The sequence below is a fragment of the Diabrotica undecimpunctata genome, chromosome 2 (genome assembly GCF_040954645.1).
Source record: "Diabrotica undecimpunctata isolate CICGRU chromosome 2, icDiaUnde3, whole genome shotgun sequence".
In the NCBI taxonomy this organism is placed as follows: Eukaryota; Metazoa; Arthropoda; class Insecta; order Coleoptera; family Chrysomelidae; genus Diabrotica; species Diabrotica undecimpunctata.
The window spans coordinates 31,823,414-31,842,210 of record NC_092804.1 but is presented as its reverse complement, the minus strand read 5'-3'; the positions used below and the strand labels follow the sequence as shown (position 1 = coordinate 31,842,210).

At 34.2% G+C, this 18,797-nt stretch overlaps 1 protein-coding gene across 1 annotated transcript in view; it reads left to right on the top strand.

Moving 5' to 3' along the window:
- The window catches only part of LOC140433264 (mesoderm induction early response protein 1-like), a 47,840-nt gene extending 29,414 nt beyond the window's left edge, over nt 1-18,426 (top strand). Inside the window, exons 2-4 of the mRNA XM_072521298.1 lie at nt 2,853-3,120; nt 10,491-11,350; nt 18,171-18,426. Of these exons, the coding sequence (XP_072377399.1) occupies nt 10,502-11,350; nt 18,171-18,332 (1,011 nt within the window). The 5' untranslated portion in view covers nt 2,853-3,120; nt 10,491-10,501 and the 3' untranslated portion in view covers nt 18,333-18,426. The remainder of the gene's footprint in view (nt 1-2,852; nt 3,121-10,490; nt 11,351-18,170) is intronic.
- The last annotated feature ends 371 nt before the right edge of the window (nt 18,427-18,797 follow it).

Here is an 18,797-nt window from a genome sequence, read left to right as displayed (position 1 = left end):
CTATATTCAACGTTTGAATTATTTTTTTATTACTGGAATAAAACTTATTGGTTTATTATTGTACCCCTATGTATGGTATGTTGTGCCCCAGTGGTGAGGCACAGTGAAACATTTTTTTTAAACTTAAATTGATTATTACTCAAAATAGTTAATAATAAGGTTTTTGATGCTACTATAAGTCTGTTAATAGTACCTAAGGGCATCTTTTAAAACACATTTCAAACTGATATTCTTCTTCAGGTTCCTTTTAATATCGGAAGTTGGAAATCATCATCGCTATTTTAATTTTATTGACCGCGCTTCTGAATAATTCTAATGAGCTGCAACCGAACCACTCTCTCAAATTTCTTAGCCAGGATATTTTGCGTCGTCCTGGGTTTCTCTTCCCTTGTATCTTCCCTTGCATAATTAATTTAAGTAATACAGTAAAACCTCGATATAATGGACCTCTATTTAACGGACTTCGGATATAACGGACAAAAAATCCGGTCAAATGTAAAAAAAATAAAAACATACTGTTAATATTACACATGCTAAACCCGTCCCATACCACTGTATTTCACAAAGAATTTCAATAAAATTTAGCATAAGAGAACACATTTCTAATAGTAATATGTATATATTTTTTTGCTGAAAAATAAACGCTTGTTTATTCGTTGTGAATGAACACATTTAGTAAACGCCAGTAAATAAGTTAAAATTTTCGTATTCTCACCCTTTAAATAGGGACAAACGGAAAATAATCAATGTAACGATGAATCAAAAACTAGAGACTAGAGAATATACAAAAGTTGGTGTCTGGAGCGTCTGTGTCTTATATATGTGATCAATATGGTATAAAAAAGCAAACTTTCGGAAATAAAAAAACAAAAGCAAAATAAATAAATTTGCATTAATTTGTGATGTAGGAGAGCACAGCAATCTTAAAAAACGAATGAAATTGGCTCGTGAAACTTCACTGGAAGAAGAAATCTTAAAATGGTATGGCCAACAACGTTCTAGTGGGATCCCGGTTCGAACAGTCGAATTGAAATTTGCTGCAATTAAATTAGCAAATCATATGGACATTGGACATGCTATTCAGAGCAACTGATGGATGGCTCTGGCGCTTGAATCATGAATAAAAGAATTTACAGCGAAGCTTTAACTGCACCAGAAGAAGAAAGAGAACCTTTTAGGCAAAAATTAGTAGCACATATAAGCAAGTAACGAAATGCTATTAGAATCTCAGATTTACAATGTTGACGAAACTGGTTTGTTATGGCGTACTTTGCCTGAAAGCGCACGAGCCTCCAAATATGAAAAATCGGATTCTGGAAGAAAAATCATCAAGGATAGGATCTCGGCACTGCTTTGTGCTAACGCTGATGGATCGCACAGATTGCCTCCTGTAGTGGTTGGCAAATCTCGTAAACTTAGAGTTTTAAAAGACATGATGCATCATACGCCCGTTTTATACTATAGCTCTAAAAAGGCATGGTTCACCTCAGATATTTTCAAACATTGGTTTTTCAAAGAAATTGTACCTTCAGTGAGAAAATTTCAAGAGAAGAAATTGGGAATACCGCCAGAAGAGGTGAAATGTTTATTGCTTTTAGACAACGCTCCTGCTCACCCCTCTGAAAATATTCTACGTTCAGAAGATGGAAACTTTAGGTGTATGTTTTTGCCAAAAAATACAACATTGCTTATTCAACCCATGGATCGGGGAATAATTTTGGCAGCCTAACGAATATATCGCACACAGTTTTTAGACGAATTAATGGTTGTATTGTACGATGGAGATAATGCAGAAGATACAAGAGGGCAGCGTACCTTGCAAAACTTAAGGTCTCACAATTTATAATCAACAATTTTTAGTTTTGCTGTAGCATGGGAGGAGGTGAAAGAGCAAACATTAAAAAATGGTTGGAAGAATTGGTTTGATGGCCAAGATGCAGACATAGATTTAGAATGGTTGAAAGTTACTGATTTCTGTAGGACAATACATAATATTGCCGGAGAACATATAGCTGAGGAAGATGTTTTATAATGGCTAGAAGTAGATGAAGGTGACCCTGGGTATAACATCATGACTGAAAGTGAAATAGCAGATGAAGTTATGAACCTAAAAAATGAGGACGGAAGTAAAGATAGCAAACAAGACGACAAAACAAGACTGTTAAAAATGAAGTTATCAGAGGTAAGATCGCATCTCGACGATCTAATAACATTTATTGATTATTCGTCAAATAGTTAAACTGTATTTAGGGAGTTGATCATAGAAAATCAGCAAACATGGAAAGTGCAAACGAAACTTGTTTAAAACGGGATTACCGACAGCAAGCGTGTCGATATCTACAGCAACGTCACTTCACGACGAATGTTCGAAGATAATTACTTAAATAGAATTTTGTATCTAATTACAGTGTACATATATATTTAAAAAAAAATTATTTTGATTTATTTTAACCATATTTTTATATAACGGACTTTCGGCTTTAACGGACACCCCCTCCCCCCAAGTATTCCGTTATATCGAGGTTTTACTGTACGTACTTCTCGTCCCTCATTATATGACCCAGATATTGAATCTTTCTAATTTTAACAGTTTTTATGACTTAACATGATAACTGATATACAAACTGATATACCTACATGCAAAAACAGGAAAAATAAAAAACAAATTTGCGTTTCATTGTGCTCCGTGCTCCCAGCTTTTAACGAAAGAAACTTTAATAATTTACATATTGTTTTTGTTTTACGATTTACTTCGATATTTTTTACAATTATGATGTTAATATAGTTTACATTATTTATAATGCTTATATTATTTATATTACTATTTTTGCTTATATTTATTTTTGCCGTAGACATTATTACGCCATCTATCGTCGACGGGTTTCATACTCTACAACATTTAGCAAGTAACCCTCTTTCACAGCGCCCTTACCCTCGCTATTGGGGTGGATATTGATCCTGACCTAATAAATTTAAGCCGGTACGTAAATACACATCCAGTTACGGACAAAGATTTATTAAAATGTACAGCAAAAATGTGGATATTAGAACGGAAACTGAGATAGACTAAATTTACTTTCAATACTAGTGTTTCACTACAAATACAACAATCAAAACAGGGTAAGTTAATATATTTTTTATATAAGAGTATCCTAAAACTTTAGATGTGTGTCTTATTGCAGAAACATCTTTTATTGGGGTTAATCAATCTTTCCGTGATCTAATATATGTCACAATTATGAACATTTTAAATATGTCATTACATAAATATTAATTTTTAATTAGTTTTAATTCTGAAGTATAATATTATACATACAAAAATATAGATATTGCTTTTCTTTATTTTTTATGTTGTATAGGTGCATAAGTTTCATGATTTGGCACGAGCCTTACAGTGCGGTTCATTGATAGGAATGCATGATGACCTCATCTGATAATTAAAATGTTTTATATAATAGTGTTTACTTTGTTTTCGAGGTTACAAGGGTTGTTTAATAGCTCGTAACAATAAGAAACAACATGCAAGAAAAACCATAAAAATATTTTTTCTCCTGTAAACCTATTTCAACAATAGGTCAAATTAGCAATGATTTCATTGTTCTTCTTCTTCTTTCTCTTCTTTTGGCATCATAACCCTGGATGGGTATTTGCCTGTCTGGCTATGTCCTTGCATTCAGATCTCTCTTGGGCCCTTCTCCTCCATTGTCTTATATTCATGGTTTTCAGTTCGTCTTCCACGTCATCCAACCATCTCATCCTGGGCCTTCCTTTTTTCCGCCCTCCTACTGGTTTCCACTGTAACATCGTCTTTGTCGTTTTCGTGTCTTCTTGTCTCTGAACATGTCTCAGACATGACAGTCTTTGATTTTTCACAAATATTACAATGTCATACCCTTCATTCAGTTCATTAACCGTATGGTTCCGTCTTCCTCTTGCACCGGGCCATATACTTTTCTCAGTATCTTTCTCTCGAATGTCCCGAGTTGGGTTTCCTCTTTTTTCGTTATTACCCAGGTTTCACAACAATAGATTACTACGGGTCTAATCAAAGTTCTGTAGATAGTCATTTTCGTTCTTTTTTCTAATAATTTTGATGTCATTAATCTTTTATTAGCATAGTGTGTACGACTTCCACTGAAAATACGTGCATTAATTTCGCTACTTACGGAATTCTTCTGATTGATTTATGTGCCCAGATATCTCTTTATGTGCCCTCTTTTTTGCGCTTCAGCATCAATTTCCTTGAACGTTTCCATTAGTCGTGTCATACTTCTACTAATAATCGCGACATTGTCTGCATATGCAGTAATTTGTACTGTTTTGGTATTTAAATGGCCGCTTACATTGGTTTTTCTGATGACTGCTTCAAGACCTAGGTTAAACAGCATGGTTGAAAGTGCATTTCCCTGTCTCACCCCCATGTGGATGTTAAACAGGGGAGACAGTTCTTCATCTACTCTAACTGCGGCGTTTGAACCCTGCAACGTTATTTTTATGAGGCTGATATATTTTTTTGGTATTTCTAGATTTCGTAGGTCTTTATAATTAATTCTGTAATTCTGGCATTCCCTCTTATCTCCTTTTTTATATATTGGCTGTATAAGACAAACTGCCCATTCCTCCGGCAGTTGCTCGTTGGTCCATACAAACGTTATCAAGTAGTGAATTCTTCCCCAGAATTCGGGTCCTCCATTTTTGAACAGTTCTGCCGAAACTCCTCCCGTTTCTGGCGCTTTACTGTTTTTTAGTTTCTTTATTATTTGAAATAATTCTTCATAACTTGGATTTTCATCTAATTCATTCATTTCATTCAAAGTATTCTTTTCATCTCATTATAATATTTTGTTTCTCTGTTAGGAGTTCTCCGTCCTTGTCTTTGCATGTTGTCAACTTTGGTCTAAATGACTGTGTGCTTTCTTTTATTCTATTAAAGAATTTACTACTCTCGTGTCTGTTGTTATGTTCTAGAATTTCTTGTACTTGTTCTTTCAAAGCCTCTCTTTTTTTGCATATTCTAGTCGCTTGTATTTTCTTTTCGTTATAAATTTCTCTGCTATTTCTTGTTTTTCTTTAAAGTTGGTTAATCCTAGCTGGCGTTTTTTCCTCTACTGCAGTTCTACATTCATGATCATACCATTCCACATTTCTTTGCCTTTTGGCTTTTTCGACAGTTTCATCTGCAGTTTCCGTTATTATTGTTTTTAATTGTCTCCATCCTTCCTCTGCAGTATCTTCCTCTTTGGTTCTGTTGAGTTTTATTTGAAAAGAATTTTGATATTCTTGTGTCTTTGTTGAACTTTTGAATCCTTCAACATTCCATTTTTCCCTTTTGCCACTGTCGCTATTTTGTACCGCAATTTTGCCCCCACAAGATAGTGATCTGAGTCAGAGTTTTCTGCGCAATACGGTCTGACATTATATATGTCTGTTGCCTGTCTTTTTGAGATGAGGATGTGGTCAATTTGATTGGCTTCATTGGTACCTGGTATTTTTCATGTTCCTTTATGGATATCTTTTCTCTGCAAGTTAGTGCTGAGAACTACATAATTATTTGCTGTTGCAAATTGTGCAATCCTAAGTCCATTTTGACTGGTTTCATTATGCAAACTATATTATCCAAATATGTTTAGGAAAGTTTCTGCTTTCCCCAGCTTAGCGTTAAAGTCGCCTAATGTTATAACAATATCGTATCCTTGAATTTTATCACATACTTTCTGAAGTTCCCCATATGATCTTTCAACATCATCTTCGTCAGCCTCTTCCGTCGGTGCATATACATTAACCATAGTCACGTTATGCAGTTTTCCTTTGAGTCTTATGGTGCAAATTCTATCTGATATTGGTCTAAATGCGATAATGGCTTTTCGCAGTCATTTGGATACTATAAACCCTACTCCTCTTTCCCCTTGTCTCATTTTATTTCCAGAGTAGTATAATGAAAACTTATTTTTACGAATTTCTCCCTGGCTTTTCCATCTGATTTCCTGCAGTTTAAGAGGGTTTGCACATTCCAGGTTTTAAATTTTAAATGAATAATCATGTCCATTTATCTTTCTGGGATGTAGGTTGCTTACACAATCTCCAGTGGGATTGCTCAGGTTACCGGTGTGTACCAACTTTACTGTACCACTACCCCTTTACACACCACAAAATCATTGTTGTTCTACTCAAGTCAAATTCATCTTCTCGAAATAGCCGAAAAGGACGAAAATCTTTGAAAAAAATAATAAGAGATCTTATGGCTTTTACATATCTGAGAAATAGGGTGAATAGGGCATAATTTTATTCATTATACTCGTAGTCACAGATTTTGGGCATCCATGTTATCCAGTAGAAACGCATTTTTTTTTCTTTGCCACATGGGGGTGGTTCTCCTTAAAATTGACTTAATACTTGTTATACAGTCAGAGATAGAATGCAGCAGGCTTCGGCTATAGTTACAGAATAGACTTTAAATTTAGGGCCCCCCGAAGTCCAAAATCATAAAACTTGCCAGAAGAAAGACTTTAGTGGGATTGGATATCCTAAGCCCAAATGGTACACAACTAAATATGGTGAGTAAAGTAAAGAGTCCTGGAGTAATATTAGACTTCGAATCAGCAAATAGAATCAATAACCACGAAAGCAGTAAGCCAGTCATGGACAAATGTGTTGTTATATTGGATTTACTACATGGTGGTAAACCCGTTCAATTACATTTATGCATCAGTGGTATGGTGGCCAAAGGTGCAGCAAAAATTGCTATCCTTAAACAAAGCAAGGTGCGAAGACTTGCTGGCCTTGGTATCACAGGGTCTATGAGGTGTACACCAACGGCAATTATGAAAGTCCTACTGGACTTTCCGCCTGTACACAGAGTTATAAGGGGGAGGTGAAAATGGAATATTATAGACTACGAGAAAACCTGAGCAACGGAACGGTTAGATCACGATATAGCATCAATATAAATGATATCAGGGATAACAAATGGATGATGAGTTCTGATCACATGGTACCCAGGGCCTAAAGGACCTTTACAAGTGGACATTTGCCCACGAGAGGCAGGGGACAGAGGAAGCACTCGACCCAGACCACAGGGTTATACTTGGTATATGACTGGGTCTAAAACTTCTTCTTATTATAACGTCGTCTAACAAAGGTTAGTGATCACTTATTGTAACGCTTTCCTATCTTTTGCAACGTGAAATTTTTGTTCAACACTGAGGTTGGTCCAATCTCTGATATTTCTCAACCAAGATTTCTTTTTTCTTCCCAAGCCTTTTCTTTCCTATAGTCTTCCTTGCATGATGACGTGTAGAAGAGAGTATTTATCGTTTCAAAGTATGTGGCCTAGATACAATGTTTTATTTATTTTAATTGTGTTCATAAGCTTTCTGTCATGTCCAATTCTTCTTAACACTTTTTAGTTTAAGACTTTTACAGTCCAAGGAATTTTAAGAATAGCCACATTTCGAACTCCTCCATTTTTTTTACTGATTGAGCTTTTAAAGTCCAAGATTCTATCGCATACAGCAGTTGCGACCATACATAACCTTTTGTAAATATTGACTTGTATTTTATAAATCCTTTTCGAGGTATATCAATTCTGTTCTTTATCTCCTCATCTTAATCTAACTGTATTAGGTAGAATATTTCCACTCAGAGAGTACATTTTCCACCTGTAGAACCGCTGTTTTGTTGCAGTGTAGCTGATAAATTTTTGAATAAATTAATATTCTTGGGATCTAGGTGTACGTGTTTTAATGCATGTATGAGTTTACAATATTAAACTCTGGCAAACGCTTTTTGGAAATCTATATAAAATATGAATACGTTTTTATTACATCTCCTGCATTTTTGTAATTGTACCGTAATTGCGCACAATACCTCTCTTGTCCCCATTCCACCTCTAAATCCAAGCAGTGTGTTGTCAAATTTTCCTTTACAATTTTTATAAATACGCTGTTGATTAACTTAAAAGACTTTTTTTCTTGGGTAAAGGCGGGTTGACACGATCCAATTGTACTTGGTTAAAGTCTGCTTGGACGTTGTTCGCGAAACACTTGGAGGCTACATTGATCGTGTCACCTGTTCATCCAAGTACACTTGTATCAACAAATTCTATCCAAGTTAAGTAGAATGCTGACCAACTTCCTTGGATCCAAGTGGTGTGGTATTGTAAAATTAATATGACGTAAAAATAAGGATTCTAGAAGTGCGGCATTTTTATTTTTTATTTCTTTTGTCTGGATTTCAAGCTCATGTATACATATCAGTTACTACTAGAATACTTTCTACAATCACTTCCGCTATCTTTACAATGGATATTTGACATCCAAGTCATTTAACCTTAACGTTGGCAAGAAGTAGATTGTAATCGGAGTCTGGATCAGCACTAGAATATGTTTTCACCCTTTTTATTCCATTTCTAAAAGTTCAACAAGAATGTAATCGATTTGATTTCTTATTAGATTATTTTCCTTGTCTCTCCTCTTGAACTCCATGTATAAAGTCTCCTTGTTGGTAATTTATAAAAAGTGTATGTGATGACTAGTTCTTTCTCTTGGTAAAATTATACTAATTCGTCTTATTTTTCGTTTCTTATTCCTAGACCATAATTCCCTACAATATCTTCTACTTTGCCTTTACCGACTTGGGCGTTAAAGTCGAGTAATATTATGTTGACTTAATGTTTTTTTATGTTTTTCGTTAGATGTTTTAGATCTAAATAGAATAAATATATGTCATATGCGGTGCTGTGAGATGTTGGGGCATAAATTTGAATTTATGGTTAGAGGTGAGGAATGTTTTACCATTTCCGTGGTGAAAATTTAAAGATTTTTATTCCACTAGGAAAATATACCCCCCTAGTTTTCAATTTTGCATTGTGCAAAAGCAAAGAACATAAGGTTTTTCGAACTGAAGCTGATAAATATGTGCACAGATATACAAGCAGCTATGGGGGCACTCATATACCCCAAGGTGGACCCTAGGATAATGTGGGAATAAGAAGAGGAGTTCGGCAGACTGACGAAATATAACAGTGTCACACTGGTATATGTTCCAGGTTACCGAAGAATATACAGTAGTGAAAAATCTGATGTACTTGGCAGAAGAGCACCAGCTACAAAATACTTTGCTCCAGAGCAGGCCGTGGGAGTTCCAAAAAGCATCGCCCGCGACCGAAAAAAGCCTGGATCCGAAAGTAACATAGCTCTTAATGGAAGAATGTACCCGGTAAAATACATGGTAAAATATATATTGGATGACAATGTGATAATAGGGCTGAAGTACTGCGGAAAACAAGCTCGAATATGCTCAGAGCCATAACAGTCTTTCCTACTGTACATGCGCCAGTCAGAGGATACCTGTATATAATGGGACTGTTTCATGGAGACCTGAGCTTTATATTGTGTAGCAGAGAACCTGAAATAGCCAACCACGTTCTGCATGACTGCGGGACATTTGGTCTTATACGATAAACATTTTTTGGATACAACAAAGTGACTCCAAAAATATATGACACCCATACACTAGACCTGTATAAGAATCCTGGAATGGGTATGATGAAGGAGTGGAAGATGTACAATAAGCCAGCTGGCTGTCGTATGGCCGGTTTATAACAGACGGCTTCTATAAAAAAACATTTAATCCAAATTTATTATATAAATATTGTCTGTACTACTCGGCACATTCTGATCACTTAATTTTACCAAACGAAATGGCTAGACAATACTATATAATTTTTTAGGAGATAATATATTGGATTTTGTGGACTGGTTTATAAACTAGCTAAATATAAGAGGAGACTCTTAACCAGGGAGGAGATCCATTGGCTTCATAATACACACTTACAAGCTTTCTGCTAAGACACCTAAGCAGATCCTATTACTTGTATTATGTACAGAATTAATGGCTTTTAGATAAGACTTGGAAGCGGACAAAGAGGCAAAACTGCAATAGTCTATTTTGGAGTATATTATCGATCTGTAAAATGCAAGCACTATTTTCTTTTCAGTTTTCTAAAATATCAATATTCTGGGAACAGTTACCTTTCGTTTCTTGTATGTGTGTACCAGCTATGAGTCTTTTAATGATTCATGGCATCCACTGATACCTCGTTATATGTTAAAGTTAAATTGAGTTTGTGCATTAATCTCTTCTAAATTTCATAGTTTTAATTTTCTACTTGAAAAGCAAGACCCAATGTTGTTCGGCAATCTGTCTAGGTTATCTGTCGCTGTATGCATTAATCCAGAGGTTGTTTCGATATTTTTTCCATTGCAAACAATTACAATGTCATATAATGCGTATATTACAGAGAGATGAATGTTTTTGTCCAAAAATTATTATTAAATGTACATGCTAAATTGAAGAAATATTTATATTAGACCGTTGTCAAATTCCAGTATGTTAAATGTATGTCAAAGGCTCCATTCAGATGAAAATAAAGTTGCTAGCAAATTGATAATTGTATTTAATTAGTTTTGTAATTGGTTTTTATTTTTTAGATAAATTAATAATGGAAAGATCCAAAAGATTGGCTGATAAAATGTCAACAGACGAGGAAGAAAATGCATCAGTTTCTTCCGTAGAAACTCTAGCCAATGATTTTGTTGAAGACATAAGACTAGAAAGAGATGACTCATCATCGTCTGGAGAAAATTATGTATTGTCACGAATGAAGAAAAAAGTTTTGTACCTTTCAGAGAACCAAGAAAATGAAAGTCCACGTAGATCTATGAATAAAGCTCCAAGACACGCAACGTTAAGGCCATTTTATGATAATTCACATGACAAATATCCAGATGCTTCAAGATTATTACGATCGAAAGTCAATGAAGATGATGATTCACATTACAGCTATAATCCTGATGATATAGAAACTCATCCCATTGTGAAAACCATCATGGTTGGTAGTGATTACCAAGCTCAAGTTCCGGAAGGTTTATGTAACTATGGCGACGCACTTCCATATGAGAATGATGACAAATTAATATGGGATCCTTACAACATAGCTACTAATGATGTAGAAGACTATTTAAGAAAAGCTGCAAGTATACAAAACCCATCACTTCCAAATGGCAGTCATCTCAGGGACAACGAGCAATATTTATTCCTATTACAACAATGCGGTCACAATGTTGAAGAAGCATTGAGGAGATTAGGAATGAATACTGCAATATATAACGACAAAATGTCTCCTTGGTCCGAGGAGGAATGCAGGAATTTTGAAGCTGGAGTTCGAGCTTTTGGCAAAAATTTTTATTTGACGCAACAAAACAAAGTACGCACAAGATCTGTTGGAGAGTTGGTACAATTTTATTATTTATGGAAAAAGTCTGAAAGACACGACATATTTGCTAACAAGGTTTGTGTATTTAAAGTATAATTACTCTATTAATTAAATGTAGTATTTATAGTTATAATACGTCAAATATTTGTCATTTATTATTTTTTACGTGATTGTATACTTCAGATTCATATTCATAAATCAGTCCTGATTTGTCCATTGTTGAACGTCATCTAGATATTTCCTCTAATTTATGTTTTGCACCTCTACTATCTTATTAGTGGCAATTCTTTTGAGGTCCTTAGTCCATCTAGTGGGAGTTCTTCCCTGGCTTCGTTTATCTGCCCGTTATCTCCACTTATGCAATTTACTTTTGTCCAACTGCCGTTTTTCATTCCTGCAACATGTCTCGCCCATCTCAATTTTTACATTTTGATGCGTTCTTTTAGTCTATTTTTCAAGATTATTTTAAACATTGATCTCTCCACTTTACGTTGTGTTCTTCTCAATCTTTTCGCTGATGTTTTTGTGAGAGTTAAGATTTCTCCTCCATATGTGAGGACTAGTATACACATTTTCAAAGATTTCCTTTTTAAATAGATTGAAATATTTTCTCTTATTCTGCCGAGAGCAGCCCATCCTAAACTTAATCTTCTGAGTGGCTCAAATGTCTGATTTTCTCGCGTTAATCTTATTTCGTGGCCCTAATACAGAGACCTTTTCATAACTTTTATGGACGATTTCTTGATTTCTATTAGCTCATTGAAATTTTTTATCATTTATTTACCATAGTTTAAAATTAACCAACCATCTGTGTTATTTGCTGTAGTTGTTAATGTATAACTCTGGCTTATCCTGAAATGTCCTCTTTAAGAATAATGTCTTTGGCATATCAAATATCATTTACTTTCTATGTATTAATGATAATACCCTTTGAGCCCAACTTTAATAGTTTAAATGTGTACTCCTCTGTCAAGTCCATTATGATCTCTGATGGTGCTTTTAAGATAGTGACTGTTTTTACCGTTTCAAATGCTTTGTGAAAGTAGACATAAATAATAACCAGAGCTCTATGATACATGTCTACTAGTTCTATTATAAGAACCAGAGCTCTATATACTTCAGATGGTAATTGGCCAAATCTGTGGCCAAATCGAAACTACAATCAAAAGCTTGTTTTGATGGTTAATTAACCTATTGGGGCTAGTTTTCAAGCTCTAATTTATCTTCTTTTTTATAAAGGAGGATTGTATCCAAATTTTTCCATTTACTTGTAATTTTTTCTTTATGTAGACATCGATTTTATACTTGGTTTATAATAAATAAAGGATCGTATAAACAAACTGCTAAGATACCTCATAAAATCATTAGAATTGTACCAAATTCTAGATATTTACTTCAGTATTTTTAGTCCTACTTTTATTTTCTGATACATATGCTCAGTATAATGTTTAATCGCAGTTGTAAAACCTCTTGTTGACAGTTGACAGTTTTTGTTATATTTGTGGATTAAAAACATTAAAGAAACATTAAGGACTTTGTAAAAAAGGTTTATCATACTTTGGAACTAAACTTGGTGATTAGAATAAATCTTAGACGCCTAATAGAATTTTTATGTATATACTCCATTTGCCAGAGACAAAAATGCCACTGAATCTCTAAAAATCATACGAAAAAGAGAATATTAATTTTGGGACCCCAAAAATGATGCAAAAAAGTTTACCACTTTTACCCCCGGGTTTCCCCCTAGAAAAAACTCCTTGCAGGGGGGTAAAAACCCAAAAAAATCGATTTACCAAGAATCTGTACATCGTAGAAAAAAATGTTTCAAATAAAAAATGTAGCTAAGATAATTTTAAAAACAATGTTTATAAGCATTGTTTTTGTAGAATAAACCGTTAAACCATCGAGAGGATCCATGAATAAACCATCCAGAGGATCTCTTTATCCAATATGTCGGTCTTTTAAGTCATGACGTTCGTCTTCGACCTGGCCCACTTCTTCTATCAATCTTGCCTTGGATTTTTAAATGAAGTATATTATTTATATCTTTGGGTGACGCATAACATGACCAAAATATTCCAGTTTGCGATTTTTGACTGTTCTTACGACTTCCGTAACTTTTCCCATCCACTACAAAATATCCTTGTTACGAAATCTATTTATTTAACTTATTCGCAGAAGTCTAGGATACACTCAGATTTGAAAGGCTTTAACTTTTTTTTGAAGTGTATCTGTCAAAGTCCAACTTCGACACCATATAAATGAATAGAGATCACATAACATCTTATAATCTAATTTTCAGTCTCAAAGTAATATTGTTTCCACATAAGATTTTTTTCATCTTAAAAAATGCAGCTTTGGCCTGCTCTATACGTATTCTAAACTCTTTGCTCATGTCCTAGTTCTCATTGAAATTACAACCAAAGTAAGTGGTACTGCTGGTTCTCTCCAGTTGTTCTCCATAAGCTTTCACCATTTCTGGTTGTAGTGGTGTTTTACTGATAATCATTATCTTTGTCTTTGTGGTGTTTAGATTCCGTCCATATTTATCACACGTTGGGATAATCCTATTATTCAGATGATAAAGTTCTTCGTAACTATTTGCAATTAACACCATGCCATTCGCATACCTCAAAATATCAATATTGATGCCATTAATTTTAATACCACATTAAAGACCATTTAATCCTTTATTAAAACGAATTCCGAATAGATGTTAAATATTAGTGGGGACAAAATTCAGCCCTGTCTTACTCCTCTTTTTATTTTAAGCTCCTTAGAAGTATCCTGTCGAATCCTGATGTTTGCACGTTGATGCCGGTAAAGATTTTTAAGGTTACGTAAGTTTTTATCATCAATACTTACCTGCTAAAGAATGGCTATCATTTCAGTATGTTTTACTCGATCAAAGGTCTTTTTAAAGTCAATAAAACACATATAAACTGAATGGTTGAGATATCTGCATTTCTGCACCATAACCTCAATACTAAATAGTTCCAAGGTTATTGCGGAACCCAAACTGCGTGTCACTGAGTTGTTCTTCTATTTTTTGGTACACCCTTGAGTCCAACATTCCAAAAAATATTTTTAAAACATGGCTCATCAAACTGATGGTTCGGTAGTGACTACATCTTATTGCATTTGCTTTTTTAGGCATCGTCTTTGCTAATCGTATTGCTGGTTCAATTTCGTCCATAGTTATGTCAGGTCCTGTCACTACTTCTTAAATTCCAAGATCGGTCCTTTCATCAATAAACAGTCCCTCAATGTATTCTTTCCATCTGTCTATTTTATCCAAATCAATGATATTCAGTTTGCCGTTTTTCTCAACAATGTTATTTGTTTGATGTTATTTATTTGATGTTATTTGTTTTATGAGATGGACGGCGCCAAGAAATCATTTGGGCGATTGTTACTTTTACATTGTTGATATGTTGCTCAAAACACAAGAAGGTTCTAACTGCCTTAGCTTTATCTCCTCTCTCAGATCAGTAGGACATGGTGTGGATTTGCAGGTCTTGAACCTCGATTTAAATTCTATTTAAACCAAACTACTTTTTGATGTACAGCCAGACTAAAATAAATAATATGATCAAAATATCCAATATATTACAGAAAACGTAGATCCTAGATTGTTTAATGTGATCAAATTTAACAATTTGGTTAGGTGTCTTGGCGTAACTAAAGAAAAAGCTGAACTGTTTGGCTCTAGACTAAAACAAAAGAACTTGTTGACCACTGGAACTAGCACTTGAGTGAGGGGTGTATAAGAAGAAAGGGGTCAACAATTTTTCGGTTTTTTTCAATGGTAATATGTACCCATCTGCACCTGTTGGCCATTCAGTACACAGATAGAAAGCAATGGAAACCTATAAACAGTGGTAAACAAAATAGGTATCCTCAACCCTGCAGAGTGAAGTGGCGGATCCAAGGGGGAGGGGGGTCACGGGGGTCATGACCACCCCCAAAACAAAATTAAATATCAATCAAATAATCCTAAAAAAACATAATTTAAAACCCATCAACCCTATAAGCAGGAAGTCAAGAGTTAAAATGATTCAAACTCATTTATTCCAGGGGTAAGTGTAGAATTATACGGAAGCCTTTTTAAATTGCTCTCTAAAAAAATCAACAATTCTAAATATAGTAATACCTCGACTAAGACTTCCACGAATTCAGAGTTACGCTATTTTCAAATTTTGGCAATTCGCATTTGAGTCCCAGAGGCTCGTATAGTTTCTCGTCAAACCTGTCGTCAAAACCAATCTGCTAACTCTTGCGAAGAATATTTCCGAAGATCCATTTATTTCCCCTTCTATACAATATCTTAACTGATTTAGAAGAACGACTTTCACCGAAAGTTATGAATCTATTTAATCTTCAAGTCGTTTTACCTAAAACTGATAACACACCAGAAGATAAAGTTGCATTAAAAAAATTGTTGACACCAGAATATTATTGAACCAACTACTTACTGCATATTCCACAGTAGAACAAGAGTTTTCACTGTGGATTCAAAAGTGGAAAAGAGTTGTGCAAAATAATGGAAAACTTCCAGATTGTTTTTAGAAGTATTAGAAAACTGCGATATTCATATGTATCCAAATATCAGAATATTTCTGCAAATATTAATTACACTGCCAATCAGTGCAGCAACAACAGAGCGTTCTACGCTTAAGCGTCTAAAGACTTGGCTTAGAAATAGAAAGGTTAACTGGTTTAGCACTTATTAATGTGCATCCTGAAATTTTTCGAGATGTTGATGCAATCATAGAGCGATTTGCTAAATTGGATAGGCGAAAAGAATACATTTTTATAAAATTATATAATATTTACTTATCTTATTCTTTTAGTATTTTTAATCACTGAACTTTTATTTACCGCTCGTTGCCGGCTGTTGCTGACAATTCGTGAGAAAAATTTCAAATACCGAGTAAAAAATATTTTACTCACTTATAGCCTAATATGCCTAATTATAGAAATAACTATTCCTTAACTACTACTACTACTTGTCGGTTTATAACGATCTCCGCCGTTTTCCGACTTCCAATCGACACTTAGTCTGGTTGTTCTATAGGTCTTCTTCTATGGACCTCTCTCTCAGTTCTTTATTGATTGTCTACTTTGCCAACTTTTTCTCGGTCTACCTCGTTTTCTGTTTCCTTCTGGCTGCCATTTTAATATTTCCTTTGGTATTCGTTGTTCACCCATTCTTTGTATTTGTCCGAACCAGATAAGTTGTTTTGTTGTTAGGTCATCTGTGATTGTTCGTTTGATTCCCATTATTTCTCTAATGCGTTCGTTGGTAATCCTTTCTCTTCTAGATCTTCCTTCAGCTTTTCTCCAAAAATCCTTTTCCGTCGTTTTCAGTTGAATTTCATTTTTTGTTGAATAAATTAATTTAAATAAAATGCTGTTTACACTTATTCTTAAGGTTTCTTCATCATTGCGGAAGGGTGGCTATAACTACAGCAAATTGCTCTCTATCTTGAGCTGTTCTTAGTGTCGAATGTGTGTCCATGCCTTTTCAGTCTCTTACACTCTTCGGCCAGGAGCATTTTTTTCTTCCTGGACCTCTTCCTTCTACTTTCCCTTCTATTATGAGTTGTAGAAACTTATATTTTTCTTCTCTGTAAATATGTCCTAGATAACTCGTTTTTCTGTTGTGTACAATATTTAGGAGTTTTTTCTCAGTCCTCATTCTTCTCAGCACCTCGTTATTGGTCTGTCCACGAAATCTTCAGCATTCTTCTAAAAACACACATTTCAAAGGCTTCTATACGCCTCATACTTGTAATTCCGAGAGTCCATGTTTCCACGTCGTATAGCAATAAGGAATAAATGAATGTTTTTACAAATTGATATCGAATATCCAACGATAAGATAGAGTTTATTAGGAATGTTAAATACATTCATTAATGTTTACACTTACATTGAGTTATTGCATTGAAATGACTTAACTTTGGATTTTACTTATTTATCCTTGGTTTGTTCTTGATTTTGTAGCTATAGGATAGGTGGGTTTAAATTAATTGTCTTTAAAATACCTAGTTTAAATTGACAGTCCTTGATTTTTCAGTATTTATATTTCAATAACTTTCCTTTGGTTTAATAGTCTTGTACACTTGATTTTACTGTCATAGATTATGTGGGTTTAAATTATTTTTTTTTTGTTTAACTTTAAGACCCCTTAATGTTGTACCCTTGTTTGCACCCGTAAGGTATTTGTGTTTTAATAACTTCTAATTGATCATATTGCCTAAAATAATTATTGAGAAAATGATTCCCTTAGATGAGGCACAAATCATATTCATCGTAAAGGTGCAAAAATCTAAATCCTATATCAAAATCACCCTTAAGACACATGACCCCCCCTGAAAAAAATTTCTGGATCCGCCACTGGCAGCGTGGGATTATTGTGCCAGGGCCATAAATTCAAATAGTAAAACTTTGAAAAAATTATAGTACTTAGATAAAAAAAAAAACGTCAAATTTAATTTTATCTCATTCAATAATGGATCAAATTTACACATAATTAAATATTATATTTTATATAAGATCAAACAGTCACCACGGACTCGACGAGCTTAACCCTCCTAGAGAAAGTCTTTGTTCGTAAATTTTGATTTATATTTGTGGTATTATAATATATTGTTATTATTTGTGATCTATTCTTTTTGTTTTTGTAAAGAAATAGAAAAAAAGTGTATTGAGATAGAAAATATCAAGTATGAAATAGGTATCTAACATAAAAAACGATAACAGCAGCAATATATTTGTTTTTTAGGAAAATGACACAAAAAAATGAAAATATAAAAATAAATATCTAGGAAAAATAAACAAAGTAATATACATATTAGGTATTTATGAAAAGTTAAATGTTGTTATATTTTAGGTGAGGCTGGAAAAAAAGAAATATGCTCTGCATCCTGGTGTTACCGATTTCATGGATAGATTCCTCGATGATCAAGATACCAGAGATAGCAGTTCTCCCCCCACTGCGCAAGTCGTGGAAGATAAGAAAAATCAAGATAATCAAAATATCAGTTCAAACTGAAATATAACCCTTTATAAATGTACAGAAATATTTTTATCGTATCAAAATATCTAAATCACTGGATGTTTGTGATTAAAAAATATAATAAAATTCATATTTTTATTTGAGTACAAAAATGGTGCTAATAACTATCGCCAAATTTTATAGAGGAGATAAATCGCAATCCTCGTTGCCTTTTTTCTTCTTCAGGAAGAAGGGCCGCTTTTATTTAAAGTAGCTATTTACAAAACATAGAGAGCAAAACATGGAAACAAACACAGCGAGTATATTAACTTGAATCACGCATGCGTCGCACATGGGTCAGTACGTTCAAAGCATATACCGTAATAGCAATGTAGCAAATAGTACTTACTTACTTCGTGGCGGGTTACAACCCACTCTTGGTTTTAGTCCACTTGACAACATGCCTTCATGCGTCTCTGTGTTGAGCAATGTCCATCCAATTCTCCACGCCTGTAGCTTATG